Source organism: Apiospora hydei, assembly GCF_038363865.1.
Source record: "Apiospora hydei strain CBS 114990 chromosome Unknown utg000004l_segment0_segment0, whole genome shotgun sequence".
In the NCBI taxonomy this organism is placed as follows: Eukaryota; Fungi; Ascomycota; class Sordariomycetes; order Amphisphaeriales; family Apiosporaceae; genus Apiospora; species Apiospora hydei.
The window spans coordinates 6,327,726-6,350,146 of record NW_027117363.1 but is presented as its reverse complement, the minus strand read 5'-3'; the positions used below and the strand labels follow the sequence as shown (position 1 = coordinate 6,350,146).

At 54.4% G+C, this 22,421-nt stretch overlaps 9 protein-coding genes across 9 annotated transcripts; 4 read left to right on the top strand and 5 right to left on the bottom strand.

The window, feature by feature from the left end:
- Window positions 1–967: 967 nt before the first annotated feature.
- On the bottom strand, window positions 968–2,506 carry PG997_004516 (poly-binding protein; the record flags this gene model as incomplete). Its single annotated transcript, XM_066808831.1, has 2 exons — window positions 968–1,891; window positions 1,952–2,506. 2 exons carry the CDS (start codon window positions 2,504–2,506, stop codon window positions 968–970), a joined length of 1,479 nt encoding a protein of 492 aa, XP_066672449.1.
- Window positions 2,507–4,931: 2,425 nt separating this feature from the next.
- On the top strand, window positions 4,932–5,966 carry PG997_004515 (uncharacterized protein; the record flags this gene model as incomplete). The annotated part of the gene is made up of 2 exons (XM_066808830.1): window positions 4,932–5,045; window positions 5,100–5,966. The coding sequence occupies 2 exons, from the start codon at window positions 4,932–4,934 to the stop codon at window positions 5,964–5,966; spliced, it is 981 nt and encodes a 326-aa protein (XP_066672448.1).
- Window positions 5,967–7,473: 1,507 nt separating this feature from the next.
- Window positions 7,474–9,546, top strand: PG997_004514 (uncharacterized protein; the record flags this gene model as incomplete). Its single annotated transcript, XM_066808829.1, has 6 exons — window positions 7,474–7,493; window positions 7,561–7,654; window positions 7,714–8,004; window positions 8,066–8,643; window positions 8,714–8,980; window positions 9,042–9,546. 6 exons carry the CDS (start codon window positions 7,474–7,476, stop codon window positions 9,544–9,546), a joined length of 1,755 nt encoding a protein of 584 aa, XP_066672447.1.
- A 391-nt stretch (window positions 9,547–9,937) lies between these two features.
- PG997_004513 (uncharacterized protein) lies at window positions 9,938–10,798 on the bottom strand (the record flags this gene model as incomplete). The annotated part of the gene is made up of 4 exons (XM_066808828.1): window positions 9,938–9,990; window positions 10,075–10,302; window positions 10,512–10,682; window positions 10,768–10,798. 4 exons carry the CDS (start codon window positions 10,796–10,798, stop codon window positions 9,938–9,940), a joined length of 483 nt encoding a protein of 160 aa, XP_066672446.1.
- Window positions 10,799–11,314: 516 nt separating this feature from the next.
- Window positions 11,315–12,358, bottom strand: PG997_004512 (uncharacterized protein; the record flags this gene model as incomplete). The annotated part of the gene is made up of 1 exon (XM_066808827.1): window positions 11,315–12,358. One exon carries the CDS (start codon window positions 12,356–12,358, stop codon window positions 11,315–11,317), a length of 1,044 nt encoding a protein of 347 aa, XP_066672445.1.
- Window positions 12,359–12,511: 153 nt separating this feature from the next.
- PG997_004511 (uncharacterized protein) lies at window positions 12,512–15,162 on the top strand (the record flags this gene model as incomplete). The annotated part of the gene is made up of 2 exons (XM_066808826.1): window positions 12,512–12,524; window positions 12,905–15,162. The coding sequence occupies 2 exons, from the start codon at window positions 12,512–12,514 to the stop codon at window positions 15,160–15,162; spliced, it is 2,271 nt and encodes a 756-aa protein (XP_066672444.1).
- Window positions 15,163–15,370: 208 nt separating this feature from the next.
- On the bottom strand, window positions 15,371–16,828 carry PG997_004510 (uncharacterized protein; the record flags this gene model as incomplete). The annotated part of the gene is made up of 1 exon (XM_066808825.1): window positions 15,371–16,828. The coding sequence occupies one exon, from the start codon at window positions 16,826–16,828 to the stop codon at window positions 15,371–15,373; it is 1,458 nt and encodes a 485-aa protein (XP_066672443.1).
- Window positions 16,829–17,501: 673 nt separating this feature from the next.
- Window positions 17,502–18,711, top strand: PG997_004509 (ankyrin; the record flags this gene model as incomplete). Its single annotated transcript, XM_066808824.1, has 8 exons — window positions 17,502–17,553; window positions 17,627–17,656; window positions 17,727–17,851; window positions 17,954–18,011; window positions 18,088–18,101; window positions 18,173–18,410; window positions 18,505–18,599; window positions 18,661–18,711. 8 exons carry the CDS (start codon window positions 17,502–17,504, stop codon window positions 18,709–18,711), a joined length of 663 nt encoding a protein of 220 aa, XP_066672442.1.
- A 150-nt stretch (window positions 18,712–18,861) lies between these two features.
- PG997_004508 (M protein repeat protein) lies at window positions 18,862–21,503 on the bottom strand (the record flags this gene model as incomplete). The annotated part of the gene is made up of 2 exons (XM_066808823.1): window positions 18,862–19,821; window positions 19,881–21,503. 2 exons carry the CDS (start codon window positions 21,501–21,503, stop codon window positions 18,862–18,864), a joined length of 2,583 nt encoding a protein of 860 aa, XP_066672441.1.
- Window positions 21,504–22,421: the final 918 nt, after the last annotated feature.

The window sequence follows — 22,421 nt, the reverse complement described above, 5'->3', positions numbered from 1 at the left end:
ACAATACTCAACCTCACCAAGGCGCAGCAACAAGCAATGAACACGACCTCGTGCCAGCTAGGAGCCAATGGTACAGCCGCACAATGACAATGATATGATGTTTGCCCACGTACACACACCTGGATGAACGAAACGAGGCCGGCATGCCATAGAGGGAACCCCCCGTCTTCAGTGGTTCTGGATGAAGAAGGCGTCTACCCCTTGGCAAGGTCCAAAGGGCACCATTAAGTCTCAATCACAAGGTGGGCCTAACACGGCGCACATGACTGGCCACCACGTTGTCAACAGTACCGCTGTCGCAAGTCGTCGCAAAGTAAGCGGGCATTCGCTTCCGTCGAGTACACCGCTCTTGCGATGTTTCCTGTTTCCACATCAGCTTTCAGTGAATGCTGCTCAAGGGCGCGCACCCACTCAAGAACAAGGTCCAGAAGTTGTGCAATATGGGAGTGTATCGGAGGGATGGGAATCGGCAGTGCATGGTTGAGGGGGTAAGTACACCTAACAACACCAATTTAATGGTGCAAGGTGAACCGTCCAGGACGAGGAACAGGGTACGGCAAGGAACAGGCTGTGCAAAGGTACGGCAGGAAGAATCGATCAGATCATGCATATTAAATAGAATACCTCCAAAATGTATTGGCCAGTTTTCATTCCTCGACCACCAGATCTCAGTTGCCAGTCTAGAAATAACAAACACCCCTTTTTTGTGACGACGACCGACACAACTTTGGTGACCGAGCCTGTACGCCAAACCACCAAAGAAACCGTTCCACCCTTCCGAAACGACCGGCAGATGTAGTCAGTCAGTATGCGCAGGCAGCGAGTGCTGTAGATGCGACAGAGCTTGGCCCATGAAGGCCAGGTGGTGCTGCGTGTACGTGAGGGCGCAGACAGAGAGATCGTATTCGTCGTAACTCATCAAATTCGGTGTTTCTCGCTCTCTATCAATGGAAAGCAGTGTCAGTGTTCATTTCTTCTCGGCTGCGAATTGGTGCTTGAGCTCACCAAGTCGAGAGTACAGCATGTAGAGTGCCATTCGGTTGCACTCTTCTGTACCAGTGATGGTGACGAGGCGCTCGTTGCTGTTGTCCTGCGGTTCATTGATCTTGATGACGCTCCCGCTAATCTGGCGTATCTCGTTGATCTTCTGTCCACCCTTGCCGATAATGGCTCCTACCATATCATTGGGGATGTAGATCTGCTGTGTCAGGGGCGCGCCCGCCATGGCGCCGGGCATGGGCTGAGCCTGAGGGCCTCCGTGCGGTTGCGGGACAGGGTGGGCACCGGCCTGGTGAGGCGGCATGTGAGGTCCTGCGCCATAGGCGGCAGCAGGCTGAGGAGCATAGTGCATAGGGGCGTTTGCCGCAGGTTGGGGCACAGGGCCGCCATGGTGAGGAGGATAGTGCTGGGCATATGGATTAGGCGGCATGTGGTGAGCACGAGGATCTGGCCGGCGGCCGTAGTTTTCACGATTGCCGAAGTTCCCAGCAGCGGGCTGGGGAGAATATGGCACAACCTGCATGCCACCGGGGACTACACCAGCAGGGCCGCCACTTCTTGTGGCGTACGCAGAAGCTGCAGGGCCTCCGAAGCGTTCGTTGAGTTGTTCCAGGAGAGTACTGCCGACATAGTAAGTAGCGATATGAACCGCATCCGCAACACCCATCACGACAAGAGAGCGTTCGGTGGATAAAGGCAAGCACGAATCAGACGCATTGAGCCTAGCTCCAGATGCATCTTGGATCTCTCGAATGCGGGAACCACCCTTGCCAATGATGGATCCAATGAGGACGTGGGGGATCAACAGGCGCAAAGGATACGTCTTGGATTGCGCACTCGATGGCTCGTTCAGGGGCTCATTGTTTAACGTCCGGATAATCAAACCGAATGCCTGCAGCGTATCAGTATCTGGGTCATGCTAATCGGGAAGAGACGAGGAGTGGAAATTTACCTTGGCCGCAGCATCTACTACACCACTAACGGTGAGGATGCGCTCTATGGCGCCTTTCTGATAATCACTGACAGTACACTTGGCACCAGACTGCTTGCGAATATTGCTAACATTCTCCCCGCCCTTACCAATGACTGTGGCAGCCTCGGGACTGGAGATGACGGCGCGGATGTGGATCCATGCGGTCTCGTCGTGTGTGTTGCTGCTTGTGGCAGTGGGAACGGATGCAGTAGGCGCAGCAGTAGGCTGTGAATCCGGCTTGGTCTCGTTGATGTCAGGGACGATGGTATCGCCCTGCTCATCTTTCGACTCGGCCTTTTCTTCGCTGTCCGCAGTCTCTGACTTGGGCTCGGTACCGTTTGCTTCGGCGGGTGGTGGGACGCCGTTACTCTCGTGGAGGGGAAGAGTCACCTCATCCTCGTCATGGCCATTCTTTATAACCTTGTCAAGGGCCGGGCGCTTGGCATCCGGTTGGTCGTTGGCTCTTGATGGTGAAGAGGCATCTTCAAGAGGCCGTTTGGCCGGGTTTGTGGTCTGAGTTGGTGAGGCAGACATTGTGACCTAGACACAGCAGTATCACAAAATGGTGATTGGATGAATCACTGAGTCGGAATAAAGTTGATTGAATTATTTTGACGTTTCTTATCTACACCTAGAAGGTTTCCGAAGGAAAGCGTGTAGGTGCTGATGTAGTGTTCGGGGACGAATAGACGGGAACAGATCGAAGCTTGTGAGAGATGGCAGCTGCGGTGCTGGATGTTGGATGAGAGGTCGGATGGGATGTGATGATGTCGATGGAGTGGTGATGAGCTGGATTCAGAACTCAAGATCGCTGGAAGTGATCGTGATGGGACACTCGGCGTATGGAGAGAAAACACCTCTGCAGTGTTGTGTTTCGCGGACTTCGGCAAGCCGAGGGCGGAGAGATGAAGGTGCAGGAGGCGGCGGTAGATTGCTTTGCAAAGCGGAGAGGTACTTGGTTGTGATGAAGTGATGAAGAAGAAAGTGGTGGCAGTGGTGGTGATGATGATGATGATGATGATGATGATGAGGATGCCGCGAGTGAGGAAGAGAGAATGGACGACAGCGAGGTTCGGATTAGAAGATAGGGTGTGCCTTCCGTCGCTCAAGAAAAGGAAGCTGCAGGAGTCTCAAGACGCATGTAGTCGCCAAACCTTTTGGTCTGCTCAAACGGAAGATGGCAGCGACACTGATTCCTTTTTTTTTCTCTCGCTCTGTCTCTCTTTGTAATTCCTGTTTCCCTTCCCACCTTTGCCGGGGCAAATCCAACAGGTTCAAGCTGGATGGAATGGAGGGTTACGTATGTCGAATTGTGTGGTCAAGGCTTCGGGAAGCTTGCTAGACGACTCGCGACACACCGCAACGAAGAAATGTTCAATCGGCAGTGGGCTTGCGGCGGGTTGATGCTGCTGCTGCTGCTGCTGCTGCTGCTGCTGCTGCTGCTGCTGCGGATGCTGACGGGAGAAATGAAAAGTCTGAAGCTGCGATCGAATTATGATGTTTGAAAGCTGCAGAGCGCAGTGCAGATTCCTTTCGCCTTTCTAATGAGAAGTTGTGGGGAAAAGTAAAGCTTAAAAAGTAGGTGCTTCTGGGCTTCTGGGCGGGAGGTGTGGGAAACGCAAACTCTGGACCAAACGCCAAACCGCAAGCCTCACCCAACCTGGAGGGACGCCTGCACTTAGTCGCTAGAGTCGCAGCGGCCTGCACCTAGCCTGGTAGTGCTCTGCAACTTGGCACGGGGCAAATGAGGAGGGACCAGATGATCAAGCAGCAACAGGACGGGACAGCAGCCCCGACCGGATTCCAAGGCATTCAATCGCTATCACCTACATACATACGTACAGACCGTCAAACGCCAAGAGTGCGCACAAAGTTGACACAATTGATTGAAGGACGATCGTTCATCAATGGGAGGCCGTGCCATGCCATGCCGTGCCGTGCCACGTCCTGAGTGAGACCGATCAATCAATACATACGTATTGCCTTGTCAAAAGATTGATTGATTTGATTCTGGCCGCCATGATCTGCGCGTCGCCTGAAGCCAGGACCAGGCTTGGCATCAGATTCGTGGCTGCATGGGGAAGCAAGCAAGCAATAGAGGCCCTAGCGCGCACATTGAATCCCGTCCGCCTCTTCCTTGCCTAATTTCCAACTCACTCATGTTGGTCTTATGTAAGTAATGAACTACGTACTTCCTGAAACTGAGGCATCAACTGGGGGTTCTCATCGTTAATGTCCTACATGGTGAATTAAACAAACGAAATGGAATGAAATGTTGGCCAGATGCGCGCCGATGAAAGCTGCAATTTGATCGTCGGTAGGTACAATCTCGGGCTGTTTGGTTTCACGAGCTTCACCACGTTGTCCAATGTGTTTGGTCGTGTTTCAATCCACAAACGCGGTCCACTGAATTACTCGGGGCGCATGGCTACATGTACATGTCTGGTACATCGTGCTAGGGAGTGGGAGCTGCTTTGCGTCGCATTGGGGTATGGTAGCTGCTGCTGCTGCTATGGGTTTTATATAGTCAATCAGCTTCAAATTGAGCCTCATCCTGATTTGTTGGTTAATAACAGTCCCTTGGACACGGCTTCCTCTTGCCACTCTCATCTCTTCCTCTTTTTACTTTTCTTTTTTCGGCATTTGCCATCACAAAGCACCTGGTATCCCGACGGGAAACTGGTTTCTGTTTCCGTTCAGAGGCGCCCTTTTTGTACTGTCCGGACGGTCTGTGGGAGAAGCCGAGACACTGTTCGTCTAGGGGTCGTCGCTGTGTTCCACACTATCCTGGACGTCAAGTGTAACCGCCAACCCAGACTTACGCGGCTCGGGACTTCAGCGCGCGCTACGCCCAACGAAGCTGCATTGCAGCCCTCCCAGATCTGACACGGACGGGGGACTTGAAGGTGGGAACTTTCAGGGCGTGGCCGGTTTCTCGATTTAGACCGACCACGTTGCCATGGATGACAACGAACTTCGTGATGATGTCGGCGCCTTCCATGCCGGCCATGTCGAAGACACGCTGGCAGAGCTCCAACAGCTTGTGAGAGAGCATGAAATGGCTCTACAAAGGGTATTATGTTTGTGACACCCTCGATTGGCGATCATATTACTCATGTCATTCTAGGCGCGAATGTCATCGACCCGCCTCCAGCGCGACAAGTATGGGCCCGAAGCATCACTTGGAGTTATGAGATCAGCTTATGAGGAGTTATCGACGGCTACGCCTTTCCTCCCCTTCCCAGACTCAGTTCTACCGGCACTGGTCGCCTTGCGGAAAACTTCTCAGACCGCGGTGGAAACCAAAGCCTTTCTGACTTCTCATCAAGAGTCGGCGCTGGGCATGAAGAAAAAGCTCGAGTCAGAGAGGTTGAAGCTGAGGGATCAGGAAGCACTCGCAAGAAGCCTCCGGAGCCGTATTCATTCTCTGCGTAATGGCATTGACAACCGAATGGAGACTGATGCAGACGACATTGCCCGTGAACGCATCAGCGAGTTAGAACAAAAGAAAAGGCGCTACGATAAGGAGACGTCCATGTTTCTCAAATCTCTCCGGGGCTTCATTGATAGCCACCTTGCCTCGATGCTGGCCGCCGAAGACCTTGGCGGCCCCGTCGTAGGAGACATGATGGACCTTGATGATAGCGACCTTGCGGCAGGTTTCAGCGCGCATGGGAAACTGAAGAAAGCAAAAGAGAAACCGGATCAGGACAAACGGCAACGTCGCATTGACGAGATCTGGGGTGGTCGTGACGAGCCAGAGGCCCAGTCCAAGGGCGAATCTGCTGCTGCAGCGTCAGACTTGCGCGATCTGACAGAAGAACTACTCAACCAACTCATGGAGTCGGATGGGGACAGCTCAGCTGCCTACATTCAACTCGAGAAAGAGTCGGCAGCAGCTAGGTTCTTGGTTAGATCGAAGGTTGCACAGCTTCATCCTCGCGACTCTACGAAACTGCGCTTGGTAGATTTCGGCAGAGACTTGGACGAATAACGCGGGCACGTTGACGGTTTGATCAATGATGCTTTGGTACAGCTGCTCTGAATGTTATCTCGGTTGCTGTAATGGGTTGTGTGCAACGCTCAGCGGCATCTGCTTGCTGTCTTGCTTGCTGCTAGAGCAAGGGCCCCAGCCAGCATAACAACTGCGGGTGAGAATGATACCTGCCCCAAATGTGTGCAAAGCTGAAACAAAACACCGCAACACGAGGATCCCGCATATAGGAGGCCTTGACGGGCCGTCAACTTGGACTTTGGAAGCCTGCCCAACCGCATCAAACAGGGATGCTTCTAGCATCAATAGTGTCCCCCATGTATATCTGACAGATTCTGCCACTGGATGTTGGGGCACCTTTCATACAACAATGGTCAACGTGGCTTCGTTCCTTTCAATATGTCTTTTCCATCGGATTGTTGCGTGACCTTCCGCCTTGGTGGGCCAGTAAGATTGTGATGTGTGTACTCTCATGGTATCTAGATAGGTATCTTGGTGAAGCGAGCCGGGTAGAGACATGTTACCTACATACATGTATACATCCAGTTTTAGGAAGGAAATGTGTATCTCAGCCTGTCTCCAGACCTTATGTACCTAGGTACGTGTAGTTGGGCCCGACATTGAATGCTGATAAGCAATCCATTGTTAGGAGGTAGGTATGTAGGTAGATATGTACGTGCAACAAGCACTTGCACCTGCCCTTTATACCTACCGTGACTTGTATTAGACCAAACTATGAGATGAAATGTCCGCTTCGCTCCTTCCCAAATGCTCCATAGAATTGCCCTTTCAGTTATTCCTCGTCTGATAAGCCATCTACATTAATACGCGTTTGCGTGAGTGCTCGCCGTGCTACCATAGAATTCAATATCAACATGTGCCATTCCTCATTTCGACATGTTAATATCAATCCAATGACTATATGGCCGGTCAGGTTCTTTGCCATGTTCATAGCATTACTTTGAGCACTGCATAAGCACCTGAGAAAGGTACATGTGCGTCTGCCGCCAAACACTTTGCTTGCAGAAGTGAACAAACTACACGTTAGTTGGCGACCCCTTTTCGTCCAGAGTACAGTTTACCACCCAAAGCTCCAATTTGATACCTGAGGCAAGCCACAATCACACATGGGCATTTACATCAATGTTTCTTTGATTCATCATCCACCATATCCGATTGTACTGACCTCAAAAGTCAACCAGACCGTGGGTATGTATGGTACTGGCTGCCTGAATGCCTCATAATCACTTGTATTGATCTAAAGATACCGCCCTAGGTACTCAAGGTAAGCATTTCTCTTATTCACCTCAATAACCGGCTGGGGGAAAAATACCAGTGACGTCGCTATCCCCCCCCCCAACTACCCACCAGATCCTCAATCCACTTTACATTCTGAACGTCCTGCACTCCAACCTCTGTTTGAAGCCACTGACCTCGGGCTAGAAATCGTTTGTCGCATTTGTACATAAACACAACACCAGAAGGGTTGCGTAAAAAGTGCCTACTGATGGACGATCTCATTGACTTGTAAGTAATAGCATATGACCATCCCACACTTAGGCACCACAGCCAGACCCTGACCTTGGAATACCAGTGAGCGATCCCCTCGCAAAGACATCGCTGGTCTTAGCAGTGGAGTTCCTCTCGTTGCTGAGCTGTCAATTCTTGATGAGCCATGTCCAGATAATGTACTTGGTCTCGCAATCGAGGCTAGCCACAGTTGTGACGAGAATGATCCCCCGCCGAGAACAATACCAGAGCTGGTGTTATCCCGGCAGCTGCACACCCTCAGGATTCTGTCGAATCTATCGTCCGGATCCAGCCTCCCTCCCCTGGACCGTCTGCTGATGTAGCACCGGAAGTGCCTGAGCCTTTGCTACTCCAGACTCGCCCTGCTCGGCGTCCAGCACCCGGCCCGCGCCCTTGTCGACGGCCTGTTGGGGACATCTGGGGCACTTGGACTCAGAAGCAGTGGGCTATTGCCAAAACAGGTCATCGGCAACATCAGGGAGACTCGGAACTGCCCGAGATAACGGAAGTAAGTGGCCCATTTAAATTCTCAGTCGTGTTATCATCGTCCTGACTGGTACAAAACTCAGTCGAGGTATCTCATAAGCCATAACCCTGAGCTCTCCAAGGGCGTTCTCGAAGGTGTTTGCAAGGAGCTAGGCTACACAGATTCCGAAGTTAGAATCTTCGGAAACAACCATGTTCAGTTTCTTCAGATCCAATCATCCTCGCCGGATATCAACGTCCAACGTCTGGAGATGGCGCGGACGTTGACAGACGAGTTCATTTCCGACAAGGCGGTAACAACCCGGGCCACATTCGTGGAACCTTCTGGGAGTCCTCTAGCTGGGTTTGAAGTATTTCTGGATCCAGAAACCCAGGAATCCAAGGACTTGGGGGTTCGACCGGTGATTCGGCCCTGTGGCGATAGCATGGATGCACAGCCCAAAGACCGTATTGACGAAAACCCGCTGTACCTTGGGAACTTCTGTCAGCAACTCTCGGCGGTCCTGAAGCGAGTAGGTCGCCTAAACTCTGGCTACAACCTGAAGGTTGTCTTTGGTCGGTATATCGTCACTACATATCCTAAGAAACGAGACAAATACGACCTGGAGGGCTTCCGAAAACTGATGGGCCAATCCCGATGCCAGGGAAAACTGGTATCACAGTAAGTCCCTCTATTGAGACACCAGCTGGCACTCGTCTCGTTGGTTTGGACTTGACTAATACGACTCTAGGCTTGGGGTACCCAACGAGGCCATAAGAATTCTCAATGCTTTGAAACGAGAGAATGAGGTTTTCCAACCACCTGGAGTCAACACCAGATCGCTTGATGATATCAAGCCTACGTTCGCCTTCGAATTGTATTCGGCTCAGCATATGTTTACAGCCCAGTTGGCCCATGAAGGTGACGAGACTGTCTTCAGCATGAAGAAGCTTCAGTGCTACCCCCTTCAGGATGAAGATAGCGCAGAGTTCTGCTACAACACACTTTGCTTGGGCAGGTATGTGGTTATTTACCACTGTTTTGGACGAGAAACGACAGCTAACTTGGAATTTGCCCAGGAACTTCGATTGGAAAATCCAACTCATGAATGAGGTGCCAGAATCCGACGAGTCATATCAAACTCTGACGTCTTACCTTGCAACTGCACAGATCACGCTTCCACCAACCACTTCGGACCCGAATCCTGACTTAGCCATCTTTCCTCATGTGAAGTTGTGCCTCCAAGGCAATACGCTTGGCAAGGCGCTGATCAGCAACATTCAGAAGACAGCTATTCGCAGCGTGTACAGTTTCAGATATGGCCTTACGGATTACATTCTGGATTTCGTCATCCGGCGAGAGTGGGAGAGTGTTCGGAACATGACGCTCCGTCATCAGCCGTCTTCCACGACTTACTCCATCATTCTCAAGGGCGAGCACTGGGGAGATTACAAGGGAAACAGAGCAACAGATTTCAGTCGAGCTGGACGTGGCTGGGGGCCGAGCTTGAATATTTGCTACCGAATAACCTGGGCCAGGATGCAACTACTGGCGACCAAAGAGTCGAAGCCCTTGTCCATATGATCAACGACATCCACAAGATCTTGGTGGCGGCCTAAGCGATACCGATGCGCTTCCAATTCACACCCCCGACCGGACCTTGCGAGAATGTTTGGCAAATGTCTCTAGATACATCACGCATATTCATTGTGCGATGAAAACAACTCCTTCACTGCGCATCATATGCCTCGATGGACTATACTTCTTGACATCATATCTTCTCGGTGGTAGGAGAAATTGCACCGGTTGTTGTCGCAACTGGCCTGTTTTTAGTCCGCTGTGACTTACTGTGTCACAACACAACTGCATCCCGTCCAAATCTGTCGGCTCTGGGATTGTATGATACAACGTGGCTCAATGCTTAGACCGAATCTAAGCATGCCGTGGGAGACGGAAAGCTCTACGCCAGGCAAAGCTACGCCTGCGGCGCCTGCTGTTGCGGTGCGGCAGCCATCTTCTGTCTCAATACTAGATAGGGAAAAAGCGACTAGTTAATTTGTGATTCATGACAATTGAGTTGATATAAAGAACCAAGCTTGGTATGCGTCTTACCCTCTTCAATGACCCGCACGTTGTTGGTCTTGCCCTGGATGATGGAGTCGAGATCCTTGACGTTGGCGCCAATCTCATTCGTCTTGTCCTCGTAGAATTTCGCCGCCGACTTGACGTCCTTCTCAACGTAGAAACCGGTGCCCACGTCCACGATGACATGCGACGCGCTCGAGAGCGATCCTTTCACGTACAGAGAGTTGGTAAGGGGGACCAGAACCTGCTTGCCCTCTACCGCCCCCCATCTATCCATCAGCCAACATATTCACTATCGTTTGTCTCCGGCAGCAATTTCCCCTGGGTTTGCCGGAAAAGCCTCCCATCCTCTTGCGCCTGCCTCCGTGGAGCAGCTTTCCTGCTTTCTGCCACGGAAAAGTGAACAAGCCACGGAGCGCCGAGGGACGCCGTGAGAGAGATTCGGAGCGGTTATAGAGGCGTACCTTGGAGGGCGGAAGACTTTCCGTCTTGTTGCTGGACGCACCGCAGGCAATCGCGGAATTTAGACTGGGCGGCATGGAGCTGCGTGAAGGACGTGGTGAGGTGCTCGAGTTCCTCGTCGAGCTGCTTCTTGACCTGGCTAAGCTGCTGGACGCTCAGAGTGTCCAGGTTGACTGTCGGTCGACAAGGGAAAGTCCTATGCATTAGTCCCCTCCCCTCTGACTTCCTACTACCCGTAGAGACCGGCGGGACACGAACCTGCTTCTCCTCCACCTGCTTGGCCCGACATCTTGACTGTCTGGCGCTGCTGTCTTGGTTTGTTGCTGTTTCTTCGGGCGCTGGGGCCGTGGCAATGTATTGACAGGCTGTGGGTGCTCGGGAAAGTGGTATGCGTGCTTCGTTGGCGCACAAAAGACACGAGAATACGAAGTTGCCGCAACGACCAGGAGCCTGCGAGTATATAAATTTTGGGGATTATTTGACGGTGTTTCGATTGCTACTCCGGTTTACTTGAAGTGGGGGCGGGGCACAGGGACTCGTGGGAGAGCTTTATCCATGTCGACTCCAAAGCGTAGCTCCCAAGCTGTTAAGGCCTACGTGGATTTGCTCTCTTGTGTTGCCATTTTGATTTACATTTTTAACACCATGAAACCCGTTCTGGAGCTGGAGGTTTCCGTCTATGTATTGGTCAAAGAAGGTTTTATTTATTTATTAGTGACCTACTATGGTGGCCAAGACCCTCAAATAATACATGTTTTGGTGGGCGCGGGTATTCATTTCTAGCAATATCGCAAAGGGTCTCTCTTTAGGATAGACCGTCGTGTTCTCCGTGCTCTCGCTGGATGATATCGTCCCTGCCCAGAGAATGCGTGCCGTCGTTGAGTACAATAGCCTCGCGGTGGCGTCTCCGGCGCCGCTGCTCCTCGGCGCTCTGCTCCAGAACCCGGGGCACGAACTCGGTCTGGAAGTTCTCCTGCTGGATCTCCCCGTTCTCGTCTTCATTGGACATGCTAATCTCCAGGATGACCTTGATACGGCTCCCAGCAGCGCGGTCCTGCGGGCGCAGGCGACCGGCCGAGTCCCGACCGATCAGCTTCGCGTTGCGCAGAGCCCGCCGGCCGATCCGGGCCAGCTTGAGGCGGTGACAGATGTCGGCGATCCGGTTCTTCCGGAACTTCATGTAGTTGGCGAAGTTGCTCTTGCGCTCCTCTTCCGTCTCGCCCCAGTTCTGTTTCACGAGCCACTTCTCGATGAACTTGGCCTTGACCAGCTTGTCCACGCCGTGCTTGTGCAACAAGTCGTGCAGCAGGAGGATGCACCGGCGCTCGCCGATGTCGCGCAGGTAGTACTCGTCGTAGAGGGGGTCGTCCAGCTTGTCCTGGCTGCGGCCGGGGAGGTCGAGGCCCAGCTCGAGACACCGGACCAGCGCAGAGTAGGCCTTCGGGGTGTCCAAGATGCTGAGCGGGTCCAGCAGTACGTCTTTCTCCTCCACAGCGAAGGTGATGGCCCTGAGGGACCTCATGCGTTCCTCGTAGTCCTCCCTCGTGATTCCCCAGAGCAGCTGGTCGACAATGGCTGGGTCGTTAACCGCACGGCCGGCCGCGATCTTGACAGCGGTATCCCGGATCGAGAAGTTGTAGTGCGTGATGAGCGAGTTGAGTGTGTCGATTTTGAGCGCATCTTCTGTCTCCTGCGTGATGTATTGCGTCTTTGGCTGTTGCGGCTTGATTTCGGTTTCGTCACGGTAGTACTCGAGGATGAGGTGCATCATGCCGACGACGCTGACGGCAGCGACGCCCAGCCCGGCGAAGACCAGGCGCTCATCGCGAGCGAAGGAGAAGAAGCTCATCTTCCAATTTTCTCATATTGTCAAGAGGAGAAAAGCTGATGCTCCAGCGCCATCAAGTTCCTGGTTGCCGATAAGTGCAAGAGGCAGGAGGAGGATGCGACCGCGGACTTGGTAATGGCACATCAATTTGAAGCCCGGCTTTGCGACACAAGGATGCTCAAGGCAAGTAGGTGCATAAGGGAATCCGATTTAAAAACCACTGCTAAATTGACATGGGCTAATTGGCGAGCTGCCTGCATGGAGTCCACTAATTCGGGACGCATTCCAGCACCAAATGGCGTCACTACAGCGCTGAATAGCGCTGGAACAAAAAAGAGTTAATGGCTATCACGTGCTGTCGCGATTCGACAAGATGGCTACGGCGCGAAACGCATCCCCCTAACGCGCTGGCTGCTCAACCCATCGACCTCAGACCCGGCAACGAAACCCGAGACGATCTGGCCCTATAACCCTCTGATCTCTATCTTTTACTGCTCCAGCGTCCAGCCCATCCAACTGACATCCAATCGCACCATCCCATCACCCTTGATTGCCCGTGTTTATCAGAACATGTCGCGCCAAAACCCTGGCTCCCGCTTGGGGGCGTTGCCAGGGACGACTCCGACGACGAACTGGGAGTCGACGACCACCCATGGGAATGGATATACGAATCAACAGGCGAGACACAGCCAACCTCGGACAGGGCCGAGTCAGCGCGGAAGCGCAAGCGAGACGACCTCTCCGGCAAAATTGTCGGGGCGCGCATGGGAACCTTTGAATGTGGCATCGGCGACTGCGTTTTGCTGAAAGCCGAAGGGTCTTCGAACGAGGCATGGGTCGGCATCATCAGCGACTTCGTGGAAGAAGACGAAGATGGCGACAAGGCCGCCACTTTCCTGTGGTTCTCGACCGAAAAGGAGATCCGGAATCGGGACAAGAAGCGGACGGATTCCCTGTGGAACGAGCTCTACATTACACCTTGGTCCGACGTGAACCCTCTCGCCTCTATAAACGGAAAGGCGATCATCATGTCGCAGCGCAAGTTCACGGAGAAGTACCCAGGTGGTAAGATACCGCGCAGCTCTTCGGAATATAACAAGACTTTCGTCTGCCGCCGAGGGTGCAACACGAGGACCACAAGCTATACGGAGGAGTTTACCTGGGAGGACCTGTATCAGGGTGAAGACGACCTGCCCAGGCTATTGGAGTTCGTCGAGACGAAGACAAAAGCAACCAGGAGGCGGCCAAAGAAGGTCGTGGAGGAACCCGCATACGTCGCAGAGCATGACGCCCACGACGAGGACGAAAAATGGATGGACGACAAGCTCCGAAGCTTGACGGCTACGCCAAAGAAGAGACAAAAGACGACGAAGGTAGTGACTCCGTCGAATCGCAAACTTGTCATCAAGAAGGCCTTGGAGTTTACGCCACTTGGCACTCGCATTCTATCTCCCGCTCATCACCAGTCATCCCCATTCCAGCTCGCACGAGCACAGCTCCATGTCGCATCCGTGCCCACCAGTCTCCCATGCCGAGAGTCCGAGTTCTCTCTGGTGTATTCCCATCTCGAAGCAGCTATTACCGACGGATCTGGCGCCTGCATCTACATCTCTGGTACCCCTGGCACGGGGAAAACCGCTACGGTGCGCGAAGTAGTGTCCAGGCTGGACGAGTCGGTGCGTTCCGATGAGCTGGACGATTTCATCTTCGTCGAGATCAACGGCATGAAGATCACGGACCCGCACCAGTCCTACTCGCTCCTCTGGGAGGCGCTGCGCGGCCAGCGCGTGAGCCCGAGCCAGGCCCTGGACCTGCTGGAGCGCGAGTTCAACAACCCGAGCCCGCGCCGCGTGCCCTGTGTTGTGCTCATGGACGAGCTCGACCAGCTCGTGACCAAGAACCAGAGCGTCATGTACAACTTCTTCAACTGGCCCGGCCTGCGGCACTCGCGCCTCATCGTGCTCGCCGTCGCCAACACCATGGACCTGCCCGAGCGCACGCTCAGCAACAAGATCAGCAGCCGCCTCGGCCTGACGCGCATCACGTTCCCCGGCTACAACCACGAGCAGCTCATGAAGATCATCCAGTCGCGGCTCGAGGGCGTCCCGGGAAACATTGTCGAGCCAGACGCCGTCCAGTTTGCCAGCCGCAAGGTCGCTGCCGTGAGCGGCGATGCCCGTCGCGCCCTCGACATCTGCCGGCGCGCTGTCGAGCTCGCCGAGACCGAGGCCAAGGGCCTCGCCGGCGGCGACGCTGGGGGCGACCCGGGCACGCCCAGTAAGCGCGCCAGGGAGAGGGAGAAGAACGGCGAGCCCGAAAAGAAGCCCAATGCCAAGGCCGGCCGGGTGACCATTGCCACCGTCAAGCGCGCCATCAACGAAGCGACCACGAGTCCCATGCAGCAGTACCTCCGCGCCCTGCCGTACGCCTCGAAGCTGGTCCTCGCCGCCTTGCTCGTCCGGAACCAGCGGACCGGTCTGCCCGACACTACGTTTGGCGATGTGCAGGAAGAGTTGAAGAAGGCGCTTGCGCTGGACTCGACGAGTCGGCGCGTGCGTCTGCTCACCACGGGATGGCAGGGCGACGAGTCACAGGCGGACGGCATATCAGCAGCGGCGGCACGGCGCAAGCAGGACCTCAAGGGCATGATGCGGCCGGCGGGGATCAGCGCCGCTACGATAGATCTCACAGGCGCCGGTGTCGTCATTCTAGAGGGGCATCTACCGGAGCGGCCTAGCAAGATCCGGCTGGCAGTGGGCGATGAGGAGATCAAACTAGCATTCCGTGACGACCCCGAGATCAGAGCGTTGGGTATAATGATTTAGTCCTTGCGTAGAAAAAAATTACATGAATGCTAATAATGATGAACCGCCCAATCGCTGTATAAACTCTTGCATTTTAATAATGGACCATCCGTGGCCTCATCTGGTGGCAGGCCTCTCTCCCTTTATGATTGATTGCCATATTCCCATAGCATTCTCATATATCTATTTATACAACGCTCCTCGCAAGTAGTAGTATGCTCTTTCACCTCTAGAACTTCCTTTGGCCTAACGTTGGCTTCCACTCCAACGGATGAGTCTCTTCCGTGGCCTTCTCGTCCTGCTTCCAGATCTTGATAGTCTTATCGGCCTCGCCCACAATCAAACGCATACCCGTAGCGTCGAAGGTCGAGCTCATGATGCCGGCCTCGGCGTCGAGGGAACCCGGCTGGGCGATGGAGTCGAGCGACTGGAAGCGGTGGCCCGTCTTCCAGTCCCAGAAGCTCATGGAGCCGTTGTCGCCGCCCGAGAAGAGCACGTCCTCGTTGCAGGCCAAGCTGTTGATGATGGAGTTGTGGCCCTCGAAGTTCTGCATGAAGGCGCCCTCGGGGCACTTCCACTGCTTGATGGAGCCCGTGCTGCCCGTCGCGAAGGTGAACTCGGACGGGTGCAGGGCCAGGGCGCGGACACCCTTTTTGTGATGCGTGAGGACGCCCATGGTCTTGCCGGCCGCCAGGTCCCATAGTCGCACCGTCGAGTCGAGCGATCCGGTGATGACTTGGGGGTCGGCTGCCTGGCACTTCAAGTCTGCCACCGTGCCCTTGTGGCCTCCAAGGACGTGGATGTTACTCCTGGTCCGCATATCCCAGACTCGAGCAACGCCGTCTCTGCCTCCAGTAACCAGGACGTCCAGGGTAGGGTGTAGCGCGAGTGTGTAGACACCACTCAAATGTCCGTGATAATGTCGGATGACCTTGTTCGTTTCCAAATCCCAACACTTGACCATCTTGTCTTCACCGCATGAGAAGAGATAGGGATGCCGGGGCGAGACTGCCAGACCACGAACCGTCGAGATGTGACCGGTGAGGGTCAGTTTCAGATTGCCCGAGGCCAGGTCCCAGATCTTGATGGTGCGGTCGCCCGCACCACTGGCGAACCATTGATTCCCCGGTTCCACCGCCAAGCTCCGCACCCAGCCCAAGTGACCTGATATGACTCTCATCAGCTTCCATGGCGGGTGCCAGTCGGGTTTGGCCATATGCGCCTGGGCTCGAGCGACGCTCAAGGCCGTGGATGGATTGTTGTCTCCCCTCGCCGTCTGCGTGAATGGCGTCTTGGTCCTCTGCACGAGCGCGGTCGAGTTTGTTGCCGAGCTCGGCCCGCCGCCCACCGTTTTCTTCTCCTCGATGCCTTCGATCAGCTTCATCGTCTTCTGGTCCTCGCCAGCGCCTTCCGCTGCTGTCCCGGCGGCGCCCTTGCCCTTCTTCTTGTTACGGGCCGCGCTCAGGGCGTTGGCCTGCTTCTGCGCCAGGGCCGGGGGGAGCTCGCGCACGTCTGCATACTCGGCGTTTAGGCGGACGGACAGGGCCGTCTTCTCGAGCTCGGTGTCGGTGCTCAGCTTTTGCCGCTTCCGCGAAGAAGCGCCCTCGGCGTCGGCGAACAGCGATTTGGACTGGCGCGCGTTGTTGTGCACCAGCGCCTTGAGGTCAGGCTGTGCTGCAACCTCCATGGTGGCTGGATAGATTCGCCCGTGACGCGCGCGTCGCTAGCTCGTATGGCAGTGTTGCTAGGTTGACCACGGTTACACTTCGTATCGACAGGAATTGGGGCTGATGGTAAAGGGTGCAGATCGGACGCGCTGAAGGGTATTAATGGCAAAGATGGTGTCGGAGGGTAGATTGTTGAAGATGGAACATTCGAGGACCCTTCGTAGCTGTCGGCTACAGGCGTCGATGTACATAAAACTTCATGAATCTAGCACTAGGTCAGCGGAAGGTCCTGTCTCCACTAAAGCTCTAGGTCGGTCGGAGCTTGTGCCCCCACATCCATCAAATCACCGTTACTTGCATGGGTGGGTGGCCAAGGGAACATTCACTGATGAAACCACTCGAGCTTAGAACAAATACATCCAGGATCACGAGTCTGTACGTATGAGTGAGAGCCTTGGGGTGTTTGACTCTGCACCTCAAACTATCTATCTTGGCCAAAAGTTGGTAAGTGAAGAAAGAATGTTGGCGTGGCCCGCAGCTGCCTGCAGCTGACTTGACTAACAAACGGACGGGCGAAGACACCCTACTTACAGCACCGTAGGTGATCATCGATTGGACTTTCACGAATAAAAAGAACACTTTTCGGCGTCTAATCAGATCAAATCATCGAGTGACACATTATCGTCGCCCATCATGGACAACGACTCGAAATTCGCACTGCACGCTGCTGCCCGCGAGGGAAAGCGTACGTTGCCACTTTCCCCCTCTTAGCCCTTCACTTCTTACATGTCGGTGTTGTCACTAACACGATTTCGTAGTGAGGGTCGTGGAAGCCTTGTTGAATGTGCGTATGACAAGCAGTTGAGTAGACTTTCCTTTACCGAGTGCTGAAATGCATCATCATCAAACAAAAGGCAGACCCAAAGCAGGCACGGAAGAAGGACGACGACGGCCGTTTGCCCATCCACTGGGCCGCTTCCTCCAACCAGCGCGAGATCGTGCTGCTCTTGTCACAGCAGAAGGACTTCGACCCAGACGTAGAGGTAAGCCCCCCCCATCCTATCTTTTGGGTGGCCTTGATTAACGGAGCCGTGCCGCCAGGATGATGTTGGCTGGACCCCCTCATGATTGCGGCCAGTGTCAAGGATAACGAGAAGCTGGTCGAGCTTTTCCTATCGAGAGGCGCCGATGTCAACCAGACCAGTAAGTCGTTGCCCTTACGTACTACCTTGGAGACAGCATTGGAACCTTGGAGGAACCTAAACTAATCAAATCACAGACCATAATGGCCAAGTACGTTCTCGTCATTCAAAACTGAACGGCGGTGGCAAATGGACAGTGTTACTTACGCACCACCATCGCAGACTGCGTTGCACTTCGTGGCCTCGAAAAGCAACCTGGAGGTAGCCCGCCTGCTCCTCGACAGCAAACCCCCGGCCTCGGCTCGGGTCCGCGATAAGCGCGGCCAGTATGCGCTGCACCGGGCCGCCGCCGTTGGCTCCGTACCCATGGTGAACCTGCTCCTGAAGAACAAGAGCCCCCTGAACGCCACCGACAGCTCGGGCTACACGGCGTTGCATCACGCCGTTGCCGAGGGACACGGTACGTGAAGAAACAACAAGTTCAAGCCAACTTGACACGCCTACATCTAAGAACCCCTTTTTTTGCTGAGACGTCCCTGATGTAAATGATATAGGGGCCACTGCCGTAGCGCTGCTCAAGGCAGGGGCCGATACCGATAAACGCGACTCGGACGGCTTTCTAGCTCTTGATCTTGCCCCAGACAAGGAAGTAAGTCTTGATTATTACACCACTATCAATCGAACGAGACTGACGCTCCTGGCAAATGTAGGTGCGCAAGTACATCGAGCGTGAGGCGGAGAATGAAGGCATTGAGATATAGGTGATATCTAGCAGAGGTAAATGACCAAGTGCCGCCTGGGGAAAACACCTTAAGAGCATCGACCTAGCTGGGAGATGCAGGGTGTATGGCAGGCAGGATAAAGTCAGGTATCAAGAATGGCTATAATAAACAAAAGCACCTTTACTGCTACTATTTGATCGTACGCTCCACTAAGTCCCTGTACATGGCCTTGACGTCCTCGACATCCGCCCGTAGCTCCTCGACCAGCTCGCTCTTCTCCCCGAGCATCTCTAGTGTGGTTTGGTATCTCTCGTTAATCTCGGTCACCTCCTTTTCCAGATCCTCCACCTTCTTGCTTGCCGTCTTACCGGACTCGACCTCCTTGATGAGCGTCACGATCTCGGCCCTCGCCTCGTCGCGTTGGGCCGATATGCGTGCCAGCTCCTCCTTAGCCGCCACCCGCTCGCTCTCCAGGCGCCGCACCGCCGCACTCATTCGCTCCACGAGCTGCACAGACGGGCCGGCGCCGACGGTAGAGACGGAGACCACGTCCTGCATCATATTGTGCGGGGACATCGGCGTCTCCATGTTGTCAAAGGAGTCTTCGCGCTCGAGACCGGGATGCGGAGTCCCGGTAGGCGACCTTACAAGCTCTTCGCCGGGCATCGGCGGTGGAGTCCCACTGAGCCGAGGGGGGCCTGATAAGATCGAGGGCCGTGAGGGAGGCTGATGCGAGGGCCGTCGAGCCGATAGCGGGCGCTCAATCGAGAGGGGGTCCCCGTTACTCGATGGTGCAGAGGGCTTGCGGAATTTGGTAGACAAACTTTGCAGGCCGAGGTAATCGGTGCTGAAGGTTCTCTGTGTTGCTGACAGTAATGGCGATGCCGGCCGGCTGTTGTTGTTTCTCAGAGCCACTTCGTCCAGCCATGGCCGGCGATCCGTGCCTGGCCTATCCAGTGTCTCCTCCTTCCAGGACGACTTTTGCTTTTCAAAGTCGGCTTTCGCTTCAGCCAAGGCAGCCTCGGCTTCCTCTGCCCGCTTACGGAGGGACTCTATTTGGGATTGGTGATCTAACAAGTCTTTCTGCACACTAGGGAGCTTCGTCTTCGCTTCTTCCAGTTCTTCCTCCTGGCGTTTGGCGCGTGAAGCCTGTAGACAAGTTAGTCGTTGCGTGAATGAACTGAACGAGTGTGATGACTTAGACTTACTGCTTCGCGAGCCTTCCTCCTCATCTCCGACTCACGTTTCAACGCCTCATCTCGTTCCTTTTCTAGACTGGCAGCTCGCGCTACCAATGATGCCTCCATGCCCTGCCAGTTCTCGCTTGCTATCGAGTATTGCGTTTGCAATGTCTCGATCTGACGCAGTAGCTTAGCCTGCGCGTCGCCCACAGCCCCTGAGGAGGCTTCCTCGGCCGTGGCGCGAAGAGTCTCGAGCTTGCTCTCAAGCACCTGCACCTCGCCTCTCAACTCAACCTCAACAGCACGCGCACGCTCAGATGCCCTCTCGGACTTTTCCTTCAGCTCTGCAGCTTGTGTCTTTGCTCTATCCGCAGCGAGGTTTTTCTCTACTTCTAGAGTCGCCACTGTCTCCGCTAGTTCTTTAATCCTTGACTCGCCTGCTTCTCGGACCTGGTCATTGACCTTTGCTGCCATGCTCTTGGCGCGCTCTGATTCTTCTTGAACCTGAGACTTCAGTTCTGTTATCGTCGTATCCTTGGAAGCTATGGTAGATTTCAGCTTGTCCATGTCCTTCCTCAGCTGAGCGATGGTTTTTTGCGACTCGTCATTGGCCTTTTTTACGCCGTCAGTAGCTTGCAGGGCTTCGCGGAGGTTAAGGAGTTCCTTTTCTGTTTTCGAACGCCACATCTTCTGCTCGTTGGCTTCTTTCTCGTCCGCAGCTACCTGGACACGGAGCTTTTTGATAACAGCGCGGAGTTTTTGTTCGTTGGCCGCAAGTTTCTGGCCCTCCTCCAGCAGGCCTGCGATCTGCTGATCTTTCTCCGCCAGTTTCTTCTCCGGGCTGCCGCCTGGCGCAGATGACGCATCTTTTCGCGCCGACTCGGCTGCTTGACGGGCCAAGTACTGTAGTTTGGCTTGCAAGGCGTCTACTTGTTCGACTTGGCTATGGAGCTCCTCTTGGTGTTGTGTTTGGGTCTCCTCCAACCTGTTTTCTAACTCATTTATTCGCTTCTCATAGAGATCTAGAGACGCTACCATCTTTTCGCTTGCGGCAACGCTAATGGAAACCGTATCGTTTCTCTTATGGGATTTGAAAGCAGCCAGTGTCCCGTCGCCTTCAGAGCGGTCTTCTTGGACCGACGGTCGCGGGGACTGTTGCGGGGTTGTCGCGACATTGGATGCCTGTGTTGCTGGTTGCGACTTGTCTTCCTCCTTTTCATGTTCGGTCTCATCCTTGGCCGTACTGGAATCTTCCTTCGATAAACTGGACCGCGGCGCTTGTGAAGCCGCATCCGTACCGGCAAGATCGACACTCGCACGAGGGCTTTGTTTCGCGGAAGAAGCATCGAGGCTGGCTCGTTGCGTTCGGGCAGGCGAGGCCTCGGAGCGAGGGCTTCCAGCGGTTGAAGAAGCATTCTTGGCGGCAACTGCTCTGGCCAACCTCTCCTGTAGTCTATCATTGGCCGACTTGGCCGTGGTTGTAGTCGTCTTATTTGTCGAAGCGGCGGAGGCAGGGCGCGAAGGTGTTTGCGATGGGGGCTTGCCGTCCGCATCTTCCTCGTTCAGGATATTGTCGAGTCGCGATTCGACATTGGCGACGGCCTGGCTCAGGAAGGAACCCCATTTTGAGGATTTGACGGGAGCAGACATTGTCGACGATCTATGTCGGGACCAGACGGGGTGTCTGTATGGTACTGGTAAAGTGCCGTGGTGTGTGCGTCGTATTAGTAGGCGTCATGTGCAAGGATGTTTCGCGAACAAGGTCGATTGCAATAGCGACGCATCGTTTATGGGAGCCGGAGCAGAGGCGGGACTCGAGGTTGGCCGGGTTCAGGTGGCTCGGTGTGTGCAAGGCCAACGTGTGTCACGATGATCTGAAAATGTCTTGCTGGCCTCAAAGTTCTGGCGAGCAGGTGCACTTGAAGTGGTCTTACGTTGCGGCCGGGTGCGCTTGCGTGTCCCAAGAACCGGTGCCGAGAGCAGGCTGCGCACTCGCCCTCCCGTCTAATTCGCTGGCAGGCAGATAGAGACAATTGGATCAAATGCTCAGTTCGAGCCAGAATGAATAAGGGAATTGCAGTCCTTCTATAAAGCTGCCGGGGCGTAAGTAAGTCGGATAACCAACCGACTTGATCTCGGTCAACACCTTCTGTGTTCTGGGCTGACGTGCCTTTTTCCCACCTGAATGGATCGAAATCCAACGTTCGGTACGTACCCTGACCTACACATGGGTACCTGGGCCGCCGGCGGCGGGCTGAAGACCTCAATCAATCAATTGATCAATGGACTGGCCTGGCCTGGAGGCTCACTGCTAACCTCCAGCTAGTCTAGGCTAACGACTCCGTGTGTGAGAATCCCTACTGAGTAATGAGACCAAAGTACGGTCGTCCGTATTCAAAATACAAAAAGTGCAATCCTTTTCCGATCGCTGTACTTAACATGCATAGAATGCTCACCAGCATGCATCACCGCGGGATGATTTATATGTCCTGTTCGAGACGTACAGGCGACGGGTTTGGGGCCTTCGAGGCACCAGCTCCCACCTGCCGTTCGCAATTCCGCTACATG